A 20,086-nucleotide genomic window follows, 5' to 3' on the forward strand; every position below is an offset into this window, starting at 1 on the left:
TTCTTGGCGAATGTAGAAAATAGTAGAAAGAAGCTACACCCCTAATAATGTTAAAGTAGTATTGTTGGTATGTTCCTAGAATCCTGTGACTGATTAAGAGTTGAGAATCTCAGGTACCATGTACTGCTGGTACTCAAGTGTGCCAAATGTAAGTTTGTCATGTGGTGTGTTCTTTTAAATGTACAACCAGCAATGATGTAAGAAGCTAGTGTATCTAATTGTTGACTACAGAGGGGTAAAGTTAAGGAGTTGATCCTTGTAGTATGTTAGGCGTATCATTTTCCCTCAGTGTCTACCTTTATTCTTGTCCATAACTTGATACCAGAATTACAGTAACAAATGTGCCCAAACCCTCGCCATGCTACCAAAGGTCAGAGGTTATACCAGTACTTGCCAACAGTGCATAACAGAGACGTGACCAACCTCCCAAGTGGCTAATGAGCTGATCAGTGGCGAAGAGGATAAAAGTAAAAGTAAAGTAAAAATAAAAATTTTGAAATTGCTGGCTTTACAATGTTTATGCACAGTATCGTGTAAACTTTCAGAAATATCATGTGCAACAAATTTCCATTAAGTCAAAACTGGATCTCATGATGATTAAGAATCCAAGCTTATTTCACTTGATGATTAAACCCCCTAATGCAACAGTGGGAAGTTTGGACTGGGCTAGGCTAGGCTAGGCTAGTCTAGGCTATGTTAGGTTAGGTCAGGTCAAATCAGGCCAGGTCAGGACAGGTTGGCATTAGGATGTTTAATCATTAAGTAAAATAAGAGAGTGGGAGGAGCATGCTTCTAGAGATTTTCAAACACTGTACTAAGGGATGAACAGTGTGCACACAACATGACCACTATGACCATCAACAAGTAATATTAAAGGAAGAGTTCCTCCTAGTTCTATAAGTACAATAGATACACACCAACACCATTAGACCTCACCTATCTAAACTCAGATGTGTGAAAGTGTGCAAGTTGATTTCACAAATTTATGATTACGGATAAACCACTATAAACCACTTTTGATTACAGGCATTCCACGATTTACAATGGGGTTTTCGGGAATGGATAACTATTTATTTATTTATTTATTTATTTTTTTTTTTTTTTTTTGCAGGGAAGAGCCCACCAGGGCACAGGTCATCGACCCACAATGGGGCCTGGGGGCAAAAAAATAAGAGTAAAAAGAAATTAAAATAGAAAAGAAAAAGACTATATTAATCTACACCACGAAGATGATGGAAAACCATCTTTTTAAAGTGAGACAGATTGTATGAGTATGGAAACAGAAGAAGGCAGAGCATTCCACAGTTTGGTTGTGTAAGGAAAGAAGGAGTTACTATAACAGGTTATTCTAATGTGACCGACAGGCACAGAAAAATGGTGGGCACCGCGGGCTAGATGTGTGTTACGAGCTCACGGCCTTGCCGGTGGTACACAGGATGCCAAATCCACTGAACATTGCCAGTTAAAGTACCTGTAAAAGAGAGAGCGAAGCAACATTGCGGCGAAGAGACAGGGAAGAAATATTGTCAACTAAAGGAGGAGAGTTAATAAGATGATTCTACCCTATCTAACAGTTGGACAGAAGAAGAGCCACCCCAGATATGAGAGCAGTACTCCAAGTTAGGACGAATGAATCCCTTATATACTTGAAGCAACTTCTCAGGAGTGAAGTAGCTACGGCATCTATACAGCATTCCCAACTTTCGGGAGGCAGCTTTAGCAATGTTGTGAAGGTGTGACTTCCATGACATATTAGAGGAAATATTGAGGCCTAGCATATCAATTTTAGAACTTGGCAGAATGATTGCATCCTGAAATGTGATTGGTGGGAGATCTTCTAATTTAGAAAGTGTAATTGGTAAATACTGAATTTTATTACTATTGAATTTAACCAAGTTTCTACCTACCCATTCGGAGATGTGGCACAGATCCACATACGTAGATGAAATGATATCACCTCTAGAAACAGATCTAGATTGAGAATTAGGGGGAAGGGAAAAATGTGAAGAAGAGTGAAGAGTAGAATCATCAGCGTAAGAATGAATAGAATTAGTCGTAGTGTGAAGTAAATCACTAATAAAAAGAAAGAAGAGAGTAGATGAAAGAACCCTGCGGGACACCACTCTTGGTAGAAAAAGAGTAAGATATCGATCCCTCAATAACAAATGCCATGGATTACATCTCAAGGAAGCTAGAAATTAGAGAACAAAGTGTGGTCACTATGAAAGTTTCCCCATAATCCCTAAGAGAGGATGACCAAAGATGGGTGCAATAGGAGAGCAGATCACCAATAGATCTCGCCTGGAAAAAGCCATACTGGTGATCCAACAAAAGAGAAAAAGCGTTCAAGGTGATGAACAAAATTAGAGTTTAAGATAGTGTAAAAAATCTCAGTATAGGGATGAAGTGAAGGCAATTGGGTGATAGATAAAGGGATTAGAATGGTCACCCTTCTTCGGGATGGACTGAACCAAGGCATGCTTCCAAGAAGAAGGAAAAGTTTGGGTTTTGAGACAAAGGCAAAAGAGGCGAGCAAGCACATGGGCCAGAATTTAAGCAAACTCTCTCAGAACACGAGGGGGTATTCTGTCCGGTCCATGCACCTTACTCACATCCAAACTGGATAACACACCAGCAACCCTACGAGTGGAGTTTATAGGAAAGTGCATAGGTTCAGTAGGAGGAGTAGGAGGGATAGAGTTGGACTCGTCTAAGGTGGAGTTAGAGGAGAATAAGGTGTCAAAGAGACTGGCTTTATCAAGGGAGAATTGGCTATAGAGTTATCAGGTTGGAAGAGAGGAGAAAAAGAGGGAGTGCAGAAGTTGTTACAGATGTTTTGGTTAAGAACCAGAAGGATTTACTAGAGAAAGAATTAGTCAGGACAGCAGTCTTTCTTTTTATAAAATTCCGCTTGGCCCTACGAAGAATAGCCTTACAAAGATTCCTAGAAGTAATGAAAGAAGTGTGGGTAATAGAAGGAGATAGTTTCATAGCTTGATATGCCCTATCTCTCACCCTGCATGCAAGAGAACAAGAGCGATCAAACCATGATATCGTGAAAGTTTTGGTAGAAGATGGGATAAATGCACTCATGCCACCCTGTATAACCCCAACAATGCTATCAGCACATACCGAGGCATCCCGAGTGAAAAAGCAACATTCATCCCAAGAAAAGTCGGAGAAGACTTCTCGCAAGGATTGCCAAGTTGCCCTCCGATAGTGCCAGTAGGCTCTCGCCAATAACGACTTCCACAATAACGTTTTCGACAATAACGGTAAGTTACAATAGATACCCATTTTCGATAATAACGTCTGGATTCTCTTGAATAACGGAGATTTCGCGGGAAGCGTCCGAGCGCATCAAAGATAGCGTTTGTTTGCCGCCATGTTGATGACATAGTTGTCCGCTCCGCCTCACTCTCACTCTCACACACGCTCCGTGGAATACAGCACTGCGCCCACTTGTGAGATTTTCTCTTCTATAACCAGTGGTTGCTAGGGTCGGTGATCAATAATGGCTTCCGCATTTTTGCCTGTGGGGGTTAGGGGAGGTGGTGGAGGGAGTGATTTGCCGCCTGAATGCCTGGGAACTTTTAAAGTGAATGAGAAAAAAGACCCCAAAGCTAAGAGACAAAGCCACAAGAAGCGTGTCTACTCGGTCAAGGATAAAGAACAGATTGTTGACCTCATTGAAAGTGGTGCACGGAACATTGATATTGTGAGGAAATTGAACTGTCCTGAGTCTACAGTGCAAAATATTAAGAGGAACTTAGAGGAGACCAAGAAGAGTATTGCGCTGGCTAAGAAATATTTCGGTAGTGATGGAAATGCGAGGCGAGCTATGAATGATAAAAGTGATAGAAACAGATTGATAGTGATAACAGAGCATTTTCTTGTGAAATGGTTAGCTTGTAGAATGAAAGACAGTGCAAGTGTTAGCGGCCCTCAAATACGGAACAACCATCACACCAAGCACCTCAAAAACTCCCCCAAGCTAAGTGTTATATTACTCAAACTCTGTATTTTGATGATTGAATAACAATCCTTTATATTTCAGCGAACAAAAAGTGTTAGGGGGGCTTCTAAGGGGAAAAATTGGGTGAAATTCTTGGGGCGGCGGCACCAATAAACCCTTTTTACGAGTATTTTAATGTCACACAAATAATGTTTTCGCTAATAACGGCATTTTTCAGGCACCTATTAAACATTATTGGCGAGAGCCTACTAGTTGGCGTTTAGAGGGGGTGAGGAAGGTGGTCGTGCCCAGTTTTATTTAATAAAAAATAAGATTGTGATCAGAAGATCCTAAGGGGGCAGAAATTGAGTATGAATAATGTGAGGGGTTAGAGGTAAAACAAAGATCAAGAATGTTTGTAAGTTGATCGTGTTGATCAGGAACACGTGTAGGGTGTTTAATTATTTGTTCCAGATCATTAAGTAGGGAAAAAGAGAGTGCCTCAGCTCCAACTGGGTCATCCCTTGCAGAGCCAAGCCACTCTCTGTGATGTACATTGAAATCCCCTAGATAGAGGATCTCGGTGTTGGGGTGTGTGGATAGCAACGACTCGTGGCAAGAAGTGAGATAGTCAAAGAGTTCGAAATAGTTGGTAGAGTTGGGAGAACAGTATAGGAAACAAAGAAAAATAGTCACATAGGTAGAGATATTTTGAGCCAGATGACATCATAAAGAGAAGATTCAAAATCCGTGAGTCGAGCTATAGGTGTACATGTGTAGCAGTAGGAGCATACACTTCCCTTAGAATGGAGAGAGGTATAAAGGTTGTAGTTGGAGACTTGAAAAGGTTTGGGTGAAGCTGCTTTTGTCAGTTGAAGTTCAGATAGTAGTAAAAGGACAGAGGAAGAGGTTAATAGATGGTGCTCCACAGAAGGAAAATTGGATCTCAGGCCGCGAATGTTGGAAAAATTAAGTGTGAAAAAGGCCGATACTCCAGCAACCGCTGTGACGTCAGTTGATGCCCCAGTAGTTTGATGATGATCAGGTTGGCCCTGGGGTCCACAACCATCCTGCCCAGTGGGACCCATCCTAGAAAGCCCTGTTTTAATATTATTGTCAACTGATCTCATAGGAAAATAAAAGAATAGAAAGAATAAAACAGATCAAGAGTGAGAAAGGTTATATATGTTGTGTTGTCATTAGTAAGAGAGACAATTGAGACCCTGCAATTGTGTGTAAATGAGGCAGAAAGACAGATCAGCAACCTGGGACTTAGTCACAATGGAAGCCTGTACTTCTGCCAAATATGTGTAATAAATGTAGTGTTGGGCAAGAAAGAGCTAGTTATGGTCAGTACAGTACAGTATTTAAGAGATAAAAATGATGTACCTGGCAATCATTTCACACACGATGATGCCAAAGCTGAAGACATCCACTCGATGGTCATACCAGTCGCCCCGGATGACCTCGGGAGCCATCCAGTAAGGAGACCCCACCTGACGTAGACGCATACACCTGCCAAAAGTATAAAATTATTAACCTCAACCTAAGTCAGCTATAAAACTTTTATGTTTAAATACTGTACCAAACTGATATTTTGACAGAGTAAAATTTCAAATATTGTATTAGAATTAAATTTTGGCTGCCTTTAATGTCTTTCTGATAATTTAGTGTGTACCACCTAGAACCTGACTCAGTACTCCCCAGATCATGCCACTATGAGCTCCTCTATTATCACCTTTTTAAGGAGGTTGCGAAGAGGATAGAAGTACAGTATGCCCAGATAATTCGCTACTATTCGCAGATGACACCCTGGATGTACCCAAGAATGTCTGCGAGTAGTTTTAAATTTGTAGGAATTTTCACAGCAGGGACAGGGAGCCATTTGTTCTTGAGACAGTGATTTCCTTTACTTGTATTGTATATATGTGTGTGTGTGTGTGTGTTTTAGACATGCACACACACACATATATATATACAATACAGGTAACAGAAATATTTGTTCTTAGGGCAAACATATAAAGGGAATATACATTTCTTTGTACACATGTAAAAATGGACCCCCCCCTCCTTCCCAATGGTCAGCAAATGTTAGTCGCGAATTTGAAGGGCCTACTGTACAGCTTATTGTAATTCCTTCATGTGCTAAAGATTTCGCTGTGCCAGAAAGATGCTGCTGCCGCTCCTCCAGCACAAGATGTAACCTCCCCCCCCCCACATGCAGCATCTGTGGACAACCCTGCCGGTCCCGTATCAGCCTCTCGAGTCACCTCAGTACTCACTAACGAAGATGACATCCTTAAAACCTCATACCATTGTAGCATTGCTGGATGGTCGTCATACTTGATTCCAAGTGACAGCAAAGTAGTGTTAGCATGTGTGTATGTCACACCATAGTAATCCATTACTGGAAAAATGGTTAGGTTAGGCAATGTAAAGCACAGTACTGCAACAAAGCCTCAGGTGTACCACCAACTACCATCAACATCCACTTCTGAGGAACATTGGAAATGTGTGTGACCTTGATTCTATAAGTACACTTACCACACACAAACCTGACCACTGACCTTTTTATGTGGCAGTATACAATCAGGAGTAACTGTCAACATTTTATGTGGCAGTACACAGTCAGTATTAACTGTCAACATTTTATGTGGCAGTATACAGTCAGTATTAACTGTCAACATTTTATGTGGCAGTACACAGTCAGTATTAACTGTTAACATTTTATGTGGCTGTACACAGTCAGTATTAACTGTCAACATTGTATGTGGCTGTACACAGTCACTATTAACTGTCAACATGAATGTTGATGGATGAACAAAAAACTACATCAGAGACACTTACTCTGTGTGTGAAGTCATAATGTTCACCTTGAGTTGTTTAGTGACAACTTAAACAGTACAGTACTTCAGATGTTTCTGTCCACATGCCTCAAGCACAGGTTGTCTTGCAGCCATTTTCCGCACTAAAGTGGGTTAGCGGAGATTACTTCCTGGCATAATGTTTTTCTTGCTAACAAACAAATTTTAAGGAAGTTTTACAGTTGGATGCTCTTCCTAATGCCAACCCACTTTTACCGAGTGGAAACTGGGCATTATATGTAGAACTTCCAAGTGTTCTCTTATCTGCCATGGTAGGGTAACTGCTTCCTTTGCTAATAAAAAATTACCTGCCTATGTGAGTAAAGTTAGAGACTCATTCACAGTTGGGTGGACTGGCAGCACCCTGAATGTAGAGCTTGTTTATGAGATATAAGTGTTAATAATGAGTCATAAGTGTTAATAATGAGTCATAAGTGTTGATAATGAGTCATAAGTGTTAATAATAGGTCATAAGTATTAATAATGAGTCATAAGTGTTAATATTGAGTCATGTGTTGATAATAAGTAATAAGTGTTAATAATGAGTCATAAGTGTTAATAATGAGTCATAAGTGTTAATAATGAGTCATAAGTGTTAATAATGAGTCATAAGTGTTAATAATGAGTCATAAGTGTTAATAATGAGTCATAAGTGTTAATAATGAGTCATAAGTGTTAATAATGAGTCATAAGTGTTGATAATAGGTCATAAGTGTTAATAATGAGTCATAAATGTTAATAATGAGTTATAAGTGTTAATAATGAGTCATAAGTGTTAATAATGAGTCATAAGTGTTGATAATAGGTCATAAGTGTTAATAATGAGTCATAAGTGTTAATAATGAGTCATAAGTGTTGATAATAAGTAATAAGTGTTAATAATGAGTCATAAGTGTTAATAATGAGTCATAAGTGTTAATAATGAGTCATAAGTGTTAATAATGAGTCATAAGTGTTGATAATAGGTCATAAGTGTTAATAATGAGTCATAAGTGTTAATAATGAGTCATAAGTGTTGATAATAAGTAATAAGTGTTAATAATGAGTCATAAGTGTTAATAATGAGTCATAAGTGTTAATAATGAGTCATAAGTGTTAATAATGAGTCATAAGTGTTAATAATGAGTCATAAGTGTTAATAATGAGTCACAAGTGTTAATAATGAGTCATAAGTGTTAATAATGAGTCATAAGTGTTAATAATGAGTCATAAGTGTTAATAATGAGTCATAAGTGTTAATAATGAATCATAAGTGTTAATAATGAGTCACAAGTGTTAATAATAGGTCATAAGTGTTAATAATGAGTCATAAGTGTTAATAATGAGTTATAAGTGTTAATAATGAGTCATAAGTGTTAATAATGAGTCATAAGTGTTAATAATGAGTCATAAGTGTTGATAATAGGTCATAAGTGTTAATAATGAGTCATAAGTGTTAATAATGAGACATAAGTATTAATAATGAGACATAAGTATTAATAATGAGTCATAAGTGTTAATAATGAGTCATAAGTGTTAATAATGAGTAATAAGTGTTAATAATGAGACATAAGTATTAATAATGAGACATAAGTGTTAATAATGAGTCATAAGTGTTGATAATGAGTCATAAGTGTTGATAATGAGTCATAAGTGTTAATAATGAGACAAGTGTTAATAATGAGTCATAAGTGTTAATAATGAGTCATAAGTGTTAATAATGAGTCATAAGTGTTGATAATGAGTAATAAGTGTTAATAATGAGACATAAGTATTAATAATGAGACATAAGTGTTAATAATGAGTCATAAGTGTTAATAATGAGTCATAAGTGTTAATAATGAGTCAAAAAAAGTTGATAATAGGTCATAAGTGTTAATAATGAGTCATAAGTGTTAATAATGAGACATAAGTATTAATAATGAGTCATAAGTGTTAATAATGAGTCATAAGTGTTAATAATGAGTCATAAGTGTTGATAATAAGTAATAAGTGTTAATAATGAGACATAAGTATTAATAATGAGACATAAGTGTTAATAATGAGTCATAAGTGTTAATAATGCGTCATAAGAATTAATAATGCATCATAAGGGTTAATAATGAGACATAAGTATTAATAATGAGTTATAAGTGTTAATAATGAGTCATAAGTGTTTATAATGAGTCATAAGTGTTAATAATGAGTCATAAGTGTTAATAATGAGTCATAAGGGTTAATAATGAGACATAAGTATTAATAATGAGTCATAAGTATTAATAATGAGTCATAAGTGTTAATAATGAGTCATAAGTATTAATAATAAGTCATAAGTGTTAGTCATAAGTGTTAATAATGAGTCATAAGTGTTAATAATGAGTTATAAGTGTTAATAATGAGTCATAAGTGTTAATAATGAGTCATAAGTGTTGATAATAGGTCATAAGTGTTAATAATGAGTCATAAGTGTTAATAATGAGACATAAGTATTAATAATGAGACATAAGTATTAATAATGAGTCATAAGTGTTAATAATGAGTCATAAGTGTTAATAATGAGTAATAAGTGTTAATAATGAGACATAAGTATTAATAATGAGACATAAGTGTTAATAATGAGTCATAAGTGTTGATAATGAGTCATAAGTGTTGATAATGAGTCATAAGTGTTAACAATGAGACAAGTGTTAATAATGAGTCATAAGTGTTAATAATGAGTCATAAGTGTTGATGAGTAATAAGTGTTAATAATGAGACATAAAGTGGTAATAAGAGACATAAGTGTTAATAATGGAGTCATAGAGGTATTGTAATGAGTCATAGTGTTAATAATGAGTCAAAAAGTTGATATGGGTCATAGTGTTAATAATGAGTCGCAAAATTAATTAATGAGACATAAGAGTAGTAATAATGAGTCGCCAAGTGTTATGTGAGTCATAAGTGTTAATAATGAGTCATAAGTGTTGATAATAAGTAATAAGTGTTAATAATGAGACATAAGTATTAATAATGAGACATAAGTGTTAATAATGAGTCATAAGTGTTAATAATGCGTCATAAGAATTAATAATGCATCATAAGGGTTAATAATGAGACATAAGTATTAATAATGAGTTATAAGTGTTAATAATGAGTCATAAGTGTTTATAATGAGTCATAAGTGTTAATAATGAGTCATAAGTGTTAATAATGAGTCATAAGGGTTAATAATGAGACATAAGTATTAATAATGAGTCATAAGTATTAATAATGAGTCATAAGTGTTAATAATGAGTCATAAGTATTAATAATAAGTCATAAGTGTTAATAATGAGTCATAAGTGTTAATAATGAGTCATAAGGGTTAATAATGAGACATAAGTATTAATAATGAGTCATAAGTATTAATAATGAGTCATAAGTGTTAATAATGAGTCATAAGTGTTAATAATGAGTCATAAGTGTTGTTTGTGAGATATAAGTGTTGTTAATGAGTCATAAGTGTTGTTAATGAGTCATATGTGTTGTTAATAAGATATGAGTCATAAGTGTTGTTAATAAGATATGAGTCATAAGTGTTGTTATAAGATATGGGCATTAATAATGAGTCATAAGTGTTGTTAATAAGATATGAATCATAAGTGTTGTTAATAAGATATGGGCATTAATAATGAGTCATAAGTGTTGTTAATAAGATATGAGTCATAAGTGTTGTTAATAAGATATGAGTCATAAGTGTTGTTAATAAGATATGAGTCATAAGTGTTGTTAATAAGATATGAGTCGCAAGTGTTGTTAATAAGATATGAGTCATAAGTGTTGTTAATAAGATATTAGTCATAAGTGTTGTTAATAAGATATGAGTCATAAGTGTTGTTAATAAGATATGAGTCATAAGTGTTGTTAATAAGATATGAGTCATAAGTGTTGTTAATAAGATATGGGCATTAATAATGAGTCATATGTGTTGTTAATAAGATATGAGTCATAAGTGTTGTTAATAAGATATGAGTCATAAGTGTTGTTAATAAGATATGGGCATTAATAATGAGTCATAAGTGTTGTTAATAAGATATGAGTCATAAGTGTTGTTAATAAGATATAGAGTCATAAGTGTTGTTAATAGATATAGGTCATAAGTGTTGTTAATAAGATATAGGTCATAAGTGTTGTTAATAGATATGAGTCATAAGTGTTATTAATAAGATATAGTCATAAGTGTTCATTAATAAGATATGAGTCATAAGTGTTGTTAATAAAGATATGAGTCACCAAAGTGTTGTTAATAAGATATGAGTCATAAGTGTTGTTAATAAGATGTAGGTCATAAGTGTTGTTAATAAGATATGAGTCGCCAAGTAATTGTTAATAAGATGCCAGAGTCATAAGTGTTGTTAATAAGATATGGGCATTAATAATGAGTCATAAGTGTTGTTAATTAAGATATGAGTCATAAGTGTTGTTAATAAGATATGAGTCATAAGTGTTGTTAATAAGATATGGGCATTAATAATGAGTCATAAGTGTTGTTAATAAGATATGAGTCATAAGTGTTGTTAATAAGATATGAGTCATAAGTGTTGTTAATAAGATATGAGTCATAAGTGTTGTTAATAAGATATGAGTCATAAGTGTTGTTAATAAGATATGAGTCATAAGTGTTGTTAATAAGATATGGGCATTAATAATGAGTCATAAGTGTTGTTAATAAGATATGAGTCATAAGTGTTGTTAATAAGATATGAGTCATAAGTGTTGTTAATAAGATATGAGTCATAAGTGTTGTTAATAAGATATGAGTCATAAGTGTTGTTAATAAGATATGAGTCATAAGTGTTGTTAATAAGATATGAGTCATAAGTGTTGTTAATAAGATATGAGTCATAAGTGTTGTTAATAAGATATGAGTCATAAGTGTTGTTAGTGAGATATAAATGTAAGGAGTGTGGTGGTCAAATAGATACAGCACTCGCCTCCTGTTCCAGGTTGGTGGTCCAATCCCAGGCACCCTCAAGTTTACAAATTGGGGACGTGAAGGCAGTTGACCACAGTACCAGCCATGCTGCCTCCTTGTGTACCGAGTGTGCTGTATCCACACTGGCCCTAACAGGCAGCATGCCTATGGACCCTACTTTCACTTGAGAGTTGTATGTGTTATTGATAAGACACAACCAACACGCACACTTACCTCTCATGTGGTATGGGTGCAGCAAGACCAAAATCTGCAATCACAGCCGTAAGTTTGTGTTCACCAGCCTCATGTGTGTGCTTGATCAATACATTCTGTAAACACCAATACCCGAACTTAATTATGTTTTTTACGTCCAAGAAATTACCTGTAATATGAATTAATTGAGACCACTTGAACATTACATACCACAGCTTAATTCATCTTAAGATCAGCCATCTGATTTTATTTCATCTGAAAATTAGCCACACCAACTTGTTTCCTCTGAAACTTAGCCACCCCAGCTTATTTCATCTTAAGATTAAACAACCTAACATTACCAGAAGAGGGGATTAGGTTAAGTTAGGTTAAGAAAGGTTACAATATGTTGGGTTAGGTTATATATCAGAGCGGTTAATAAACTGGGGTTAATCTTCAAGTGGAATAAGCTACGGCAGGGGATTAATCTTTACGTCACCAATTTCCTTCAATATGAACACAATAGTACTGTACATGCTAATATAATAATAAAATATATATATATATATATATATATATATATATATATATATATATATATATATATATATATATATAACATATATATATATATATATATATATATATATTTATATATATATATATATATATATATATATATATATATATATATATATATATATATATATATATATATATATATATATATATATATATATATATATATATATATATATATATATATATATATATATATATATATATATATATATATATATATATATATATATATATATATATATATCTACAAGAGTAAAGTTGGACTTACAAACAAGCCTCAGGAATGTAACTCGTTAATAAGTAGAGGAGCACCTGTACTTCAAATTTTGTCCAAAGACCTATTGGCAATTTTTTATAATAAGTATTTTCTGGTTTTTCAAGTACTGTACAATACTACTCGGCATTAAACTTTAATGCAAACTTCTTGCTTTTTCTTACCATTTTGACAAATATTCCAATATACTTACAATATTCTTTTTTTTTTTTTCAAGTACAATGCAGAAACAATTTCATTAATACCTATTACACTTAACTACGAAAGATGGTGTTGCATGAATTATTAAAGCAGGTTAGTGTTTACTGTACATTACTGCACCTTGGAAGTGAGGTCTCTGTGAAACACCCCTTGAGAGTGTAGATAAGCCATGCCCCGCGCTACGTCCAAGGCCAGGGAGACGCGAGTCACCCAGGGCAGGAACACAGTCTGGTCACCAATCAGAGAATCCAAAGACCCTCCATTGATATACTGAAACATACACAGTACATTACCTATGATATACTGAAACATACAAAGTATATTACCTATGATATAATGAAAAATACAAAGTACATTACCTATGATATACTGAAACATACACAGTACAGTTAACCCTCACTTTACGCGGTTAATGTAACCCGGAGGGTCCCGCGTAAAGTGAATAACATAACATATGGGATTAATTGAAATGGAGTCCGGGCCGACCCCCAAACTCCACTTTTTGACGACACACAACTATGTTGTAGTAAAAATTTTATCTTAACTTTATGATGGTATGAAAAAACAAGTAATATAGAAGAGGTTAGGTTAGGAAAAATAAAGGTTAACATAGGAAAACTAAAGGTTAGGTTAGAAAAACTAAAACTTAGGTGGAACACTTACGGTAGTTGAAGAGATGGGTCGGCATACGGGGATGGAGGCTGGTTCCGAGGCAGAGAGCAGATTACTGGCCCTCAGGTGAATCACCATTACTAGGTGAAGCACCATCACTGTCACTTACAGTTGTCAGGGCTTCCCTGACAAATCCCTCAAAGTCATCTTCACTGTCACTATCACTGGCTTGGGCTGGCTGTGGTGGGTTGCGGGCGAAGAACTCGGTTATGCTTTTTTGACGGCTGGTGTTTATGTTGTCGTGATACACCGTGATGTACGGCTCCAAAGCCTGCACCAGCCGGGTATGGAAGACTTCATAGCGGTCATCGTCGCGGGAAAGGAAGGACTTCATTTTCTCTGCACACTCCATGGCACCCTTAATATCACTATGACTTAAACTGTGTTCTTCGGAGAATGACGCACCTTCTTCCTCCTCTTCATTGACGTGATCTTCTTCCAACATCTCATCGGCAGTCACTTCAGGATCTCTGATCACCTCCAGGATGTCGTCGTTGGTGGTCTCGGAGAAGCCTGGAACTGTAACAGTCTGCGCAGCTTCTCTGGCAAGGTCCACTGCTACTGCAACAGTCTGAACCTCACCAGTCACAGATTGACTCCTCCTCTCACCTGGTATTCCATACAACACATGTCTCCATGTGTGACGAATTGTAGCAATAGACAGCTGATCCCATGACTCCACCAAGAAGTCCACAGCTTTCTTGATGTTAAATACTCTCCAGAATTGTTTGAACAGTATTTTTTGCTGTGCCAACTGTTGATCCTCATCTTCTTCGCTCTTGCTATCGGTGGTGGTGTCACTCAGGTTACGCAACTCTTCCCTGGTGTTGGTGTAGTCGTTCAGGAGTTTGAATTTTTTTGTTGAGAATGCAGCTTTTACATTACAGATTAACTCTTGGTCCATGGGCTGTAATATAGACGTAGTGTTGGGAGGAAGGAAGACCACTTTTACGTTGGGGTGACGATCTAACAGTAGGGGCGAGTGTCCTGGTGCGTTGTCCAGCAGCAACAAAATATTGAATGGCACATTCTGTCGCTCACAGAATTTCTTTACATCGGGAACAAAACAGTCATCAAACCAGGAGAGGGACAGTGCAGAGAACATCCACGCCTTACGTGCGGTCAGCCAATGGACATTTAGCTTGGTCATGTCCATGGTTTTGTAGGCGTGCGGCTTGCGTGCTGTGTGGATCACCGATAACTTGAGCTTACAGGTACCGGAGGCTTTGGTGGTAAACAGGACGGTGATGCGTTCCTTCTGCATCTTCCGGCCCCGAATCCTGCTGGCATTCTTTACAACGAAGGACTTGGAAGGTAGCTTTTTCCAGAGAAGACCAGATTCGTCCATGTTAAACACCTGGTCGTCACTGTACTGTCCTTCCTCCATAATCTCACGTAAAAACGGAGGAAATTCCCGAGCCGCAGCACGGTCAGCACTCGCTTCTTCACCACCAATGTTTATATTGGTGATCTTGTTCCGGATCTTAAACCTCTGTAACCACCCAGAGGAAGCATTAAAGGGTTTGGGCTCTGTAATTCCCATCTTTCGTGCCACTGCCATGTACAGTTCACGTGCGTAGTCCTTAACAGAGCGCGTGTCGACCGCCATGTTCCGTCGCGCCTGACGCACCAAGTACCTCACAAGTAATTTTTCTGTCTTGAGAAGCACCTGGTTGTGAAAATACTTGATCATAGAAGCACCTGTAGACTTTGTGATCTTCATGTGCTCCTTTATCTTGGCTGCATCCTTCTTTATTGTTCGAATCGTAGATTCATTCACACCATGATGGCACGCCAAATCAACCTGCCTTGTTCCTTTCTCCAACTCTTGGATGATGGTATACTTCACCTCGTAGCTTAAGGAACGTCTTATCTTCTTTGGCTTAGTGCCGCTGGGTCCAAGTAAGGAAAGGTTTCTCTCTGGGGGTGGTGGTCCGGCGGAAGCCATTTTACAGAACAATGGATGCACGTTTACACAGTGTGGCCTTGAGGGATGAAACTGCCGCAGCTAGGTCAAGCGTCGTCTTTCCTCCCTCCCTCCCTCCCTCCCCCGGGTGGACACGTCATAATACTTAAAGCCAATTACAGCTAGCAGCAGAGGGGGGTAGGGATGCATGGCCAATCACAGTCCGATACGTCATATGACGTCAGTGATAACGCAACAAAGACACACACTGCGCAACCTTACCGCGCGGCTTGCCCAAGCGGAGGGAGGAGGAGGGAGAGGCGAGGAGCACAGGCAGGCAGGCGGGCGGGCGGGTGGGGCGAATCTAAAAATAGTGTCGCGCCGGACACTCTCCGCGTAATGGGGTTCACGTACCGCGTAATGTGAGCACGTTAGGTTCTGGCAAGGCACCGCGTAAACGTGGAAACGCGAAATGCGGGACCGCATAAAGTGAGGGTTAACTGTATATTACCTATGATATACTGAAACATACACAGTACATTACCTATGATATACTGAAACATACACAGTACATTACCTATGATATACTGAAACATACACAGTACATTACCTATGATATACTGAAACATACAAAGTACATTACCTATGATATACTGAAACATACACAGTACATTACCTATGATATACTGAAACATACACAGTACATTACCTATGATATACTGAAACATACACAGTACATTACCTATGATATACTGAAACATACACAGTACATTACCTATGATATACTGAAACATACACAGTACATTACCTATGATATACTGAAACATACACAGTACATTACCTATGATATACTGAAACATACACAGTACATTACCTATGATATACTGAAACATACAAAGTACATTATGCATGCTGGAAACATACATTTGATACCTACTGAAACATACACAGTATTACCTGTGTATAAAACATACACGGTACATTACCTATGATATACTACAAAAGTACATTATATGATATACTGAAACATACACAGTACATTACCTATGATATACTGAAACATACACAGTACATTACCTATGATATACTGAAACATACACAGTACATTACCTATGATATACTGAAACATACACAGTACATTACCTATGATATACTGAAACATACACAGTACATTACCTATGATATACTGAAACATACACAGTACATTACCTATGATATACTGAAACATACACAGTACATTACCTATGATATACTGAAACATACACAGTACATTACCTATGATATACTGAAACATACACAGTACATTACCTATGATATACTGAAACATACACAGTACATTACCTATGATATACTGAAACATACACAGTACATTACCTATGATATACTGAAACATACACAGTACATTACCTATGATATACTGAAACATACACAGTACAGTGGGGTATGCTATAACGAACGGATCCTACTACGAATATTCCTATAACGAACGGTTTTACCTATAAAATTGAGAATGCTATAACGAACGCAACTCCTACAATGAACGCGGATGAATACCGGACTATTTCGCCTGGCGCATGAATATTGTTGTACCACGACCCACAACAAGAGCGTCAGGCGCCATCTTTGTCTCAGTGTGTAGCCAGTGCACCACTGTTATTGTTGAAATTTCGTCTTTTGATGTGGAAATTCGCGTTATTTGTATAACTATTTTGTTATACAAGTATACAATTGTAACAATGAGTCGTCCAAAGCGAGTGAGAAAGCTAATAACCCTTGAAACTAAGAAAGAAATTATAAAGAAACGTGAGAATGGAAGAAGCATTGCGAAACTTAGTGATGAATATGGGATGGCTAAATCGACTATATGTACGATTTTGAAGAATAAAGAGGAGTTAAAAACTGTGCAAGTGGCTAAGGGAATCTTTAGACTTAGCAAAGCAAGGTGTAATGTGATTGAAGAGATGGAAAATTTACTCTTAGTGTGGATAAAGGAGAAAGAAATGGCAGGTGGTAACATTAGTGAAGCTATAATTTGTGAGAAGGCTAAACAATTGTTTGAGGATCTTAAAGCCAAGACTCCCAGTGGAAGTGATAGTGATGTGCCAGTGTTTAGGGGTACCTGCATGCTGAATAACACTAAGGTAAGATAAAGTACCGTATTTTTTACATTTTCCACAGAATTTTTTCAGTGTTAAGCGGTTGTATTTGGGGGCCTGGAACGGATTAACCCTATAACGAAAGAATGCTATAACGAACGAGGTTCTGGAACCAATTACGTTCGTTATAGCATACCCCACTGTACATTACCTATGATATACTGAAACATACACAGTACATTACCTATGATATACTGAAACATACAAAGTACATTACCTATGATATACTGAAACATACACAGTACATTACCTATGATATACTGAAACATACACAGTACATTACCTATGATATACTGAAACATACACAGTACATTACCTATGATATTCTGAAACATACACAGTACATTACCTATGATATACTGAAACATACATAGTACATTACCTATGATATACTGAAACATACACAGTACATTACCTATGATATACTGAAACATACACAGTACATTACCTATGATATACTGAAACATACACAGTACATTACCTATGATATACTGAAACATACACAGTACATTACCTATGATATACTGAAACATACACAGTACATTACCTATGATATACTGAAACATACACAGTACATTACCTATGATATACTGAAACATACACAGTACATTACCTATGATATACTGAAACATACACAGTACATTACCTATGATATACTGAAACATACACAGTACATTACCTATGATATACTGAAACATACACAGTACATTACCTATAAATTTACTTACAAACAAGAATATACCTGTTAATCTATTCATGTATATTCATTGTATCTTTTATATATTCATGTACTTTATATATGTGAATCTATATTATCAATATGTGAATCTTTTATATATTCATGTTAATCTTTTATATATTCATGTTAATCTTTTTATATATTCATTTTTAATCTTTTATATATTCATGAGTAATCTTTTTATATATTCATTATTATAATCTATTTATATATTCTGTTAAATCTTTTATATATTCGTGTGTTAATCTATTTATATATTCAGTGTTAATCTTTTATATATTCATGTGTTATCTTATATATATTCATGTGTTAATCTATTTATATTCATGTGTTAATCTTTTATATATATTCATGGTTAATCATATATTCATGTGTTAATCTTTTATATATTCTATGTAAATCTTTTTATATATTCATGTGTTAATCTTTTTATATATTCATGTGTTATCATTTATATATTCATGTGTTAATCTTTTTATATATTCATGTGTTAATCTATTTATACCAATGTATTAATTTAATCTTTATATATTCATAGTGTTAATCTTTTATATATTCATGTTAAATCTTTTATATATTCATGTGTTAATCTATTTATATATTCATGTGTTAATCTTTTATATATTCATGTTAATCTTTTATATATTCATGTAATCATTTATATATTCTTGTTAATCTTTTTATATATTCATGTGTTAATCTTTTTATATATTCATGTGTTAATCTATTCATATATTCGTGTTAATCTTTTATATATTCATGTGTTAATCTTTTTATATATTCATGTGTTAATCTTTTTATATATTCATGTTAATCTTTTTATATATTCATGTGTTAATCTTTTTATATATTCATGTGTTAATCTATTCATATATTCATGTGTTAATCTTTTTATATATTCATGTGTTAATCTTTTATATATTCATGTGTTAATCTTTATATATTCATGTGTTAATCTATTCATATATTCATGTGTTAATCTATTTATATATTCATGTGTTAATCTTTTATATATTCATGTTAATCTTTTATATATTCATGTTAATCTTTTATATATTCATGTGTTAATCTTTTTATATATTCATGTGTTTATATTTTAATATATTCATGTGTTAATCTTTTTATATATTCATGTGTTAATCTATTCATATATTCATGTGTTAATCTATTTATATATTCATGTGTTAATCTATTCATATATTCATGTGTTAATCTATTTATATATTCATGTGTTAATCTTTTTATATATTCATGTGTTAATCTTTTTATATATTCATGTGTTAATCTATTCATATATTCATGTGTTAATCTATTTATATATTCATGTGTTAATCTTTTTATATATTCATGTGTTAATCTTTTTATATATTCATGTGTTAATCTTTTTATATATTCATGTGTTAATCTTTTTATATATTCATGTGTTAATCTTTTTATATATTCATGTGTTAATCTTTTTATATATTCATGTGTTAATCTTTTTATATATTCATGTGTTAATCTATTTATATATTCATGTGTTAATCTTTTTATATATTCATGTGTTAATCTATTCATATATTCATGTGTTAATCTATTCATATATTCATGTGTTAATCTTTTTATATATTCATGTGTTAATCTTTTTATATATTCATGTGTTAATCTTTTTATA

The 20,086-nt window shown here is 34.9% G+C and overlaps 1 protein-coding gene across 1 annotated transcript in view; it reads right to left on the bottom strand.

The window, feature by feature from the left end:
* The window catches only part of LOC121856455 (dual specificity testis-specific protein kinase 2-like), a 52,520-nt gene that overhangs the window by 22,257 nt on the left and 10,177 nt on the right, over window positions 1-20,086 (bottom strand). The window contains exons 3-5 of the mRNA XM_042352063.1: window positions 13,080-13,229; window positions 11,945-12,039; window positions 5,345-5,470 (exon numbers count right to left, since the gene is read on the bottom strand). Coding sequence (XP_042207997.1) covers window positions 5,345-5,470; window positions 11,945-12,039; window positions 13,080-13,229 — 371 coding nt within the window. The remainder of the gene's footprint in view (window positions 1-5,344; window positions 5,471-11,944; window positions 12,040-13,079; window positions 13,230-20,086) is intronic.

Source organism: Homarus americanus, unplaced genomic scaffold, assembly GCF_018991925.1.
Source record: "Homarus americanus isolate GMGI-L3 unplaced genomic scaffold, GMGI_Hamer_2.0 scaffold1024, whole genome shotgun sequence".
In the NCBI taxonomy this organism is placed as follows: domain Eukaryota; kingdom Metazoa; phylum Arthropoda; class Malacostraca; order Decapoda; family Nephropidae; genus Homarus; species Homarus americanus.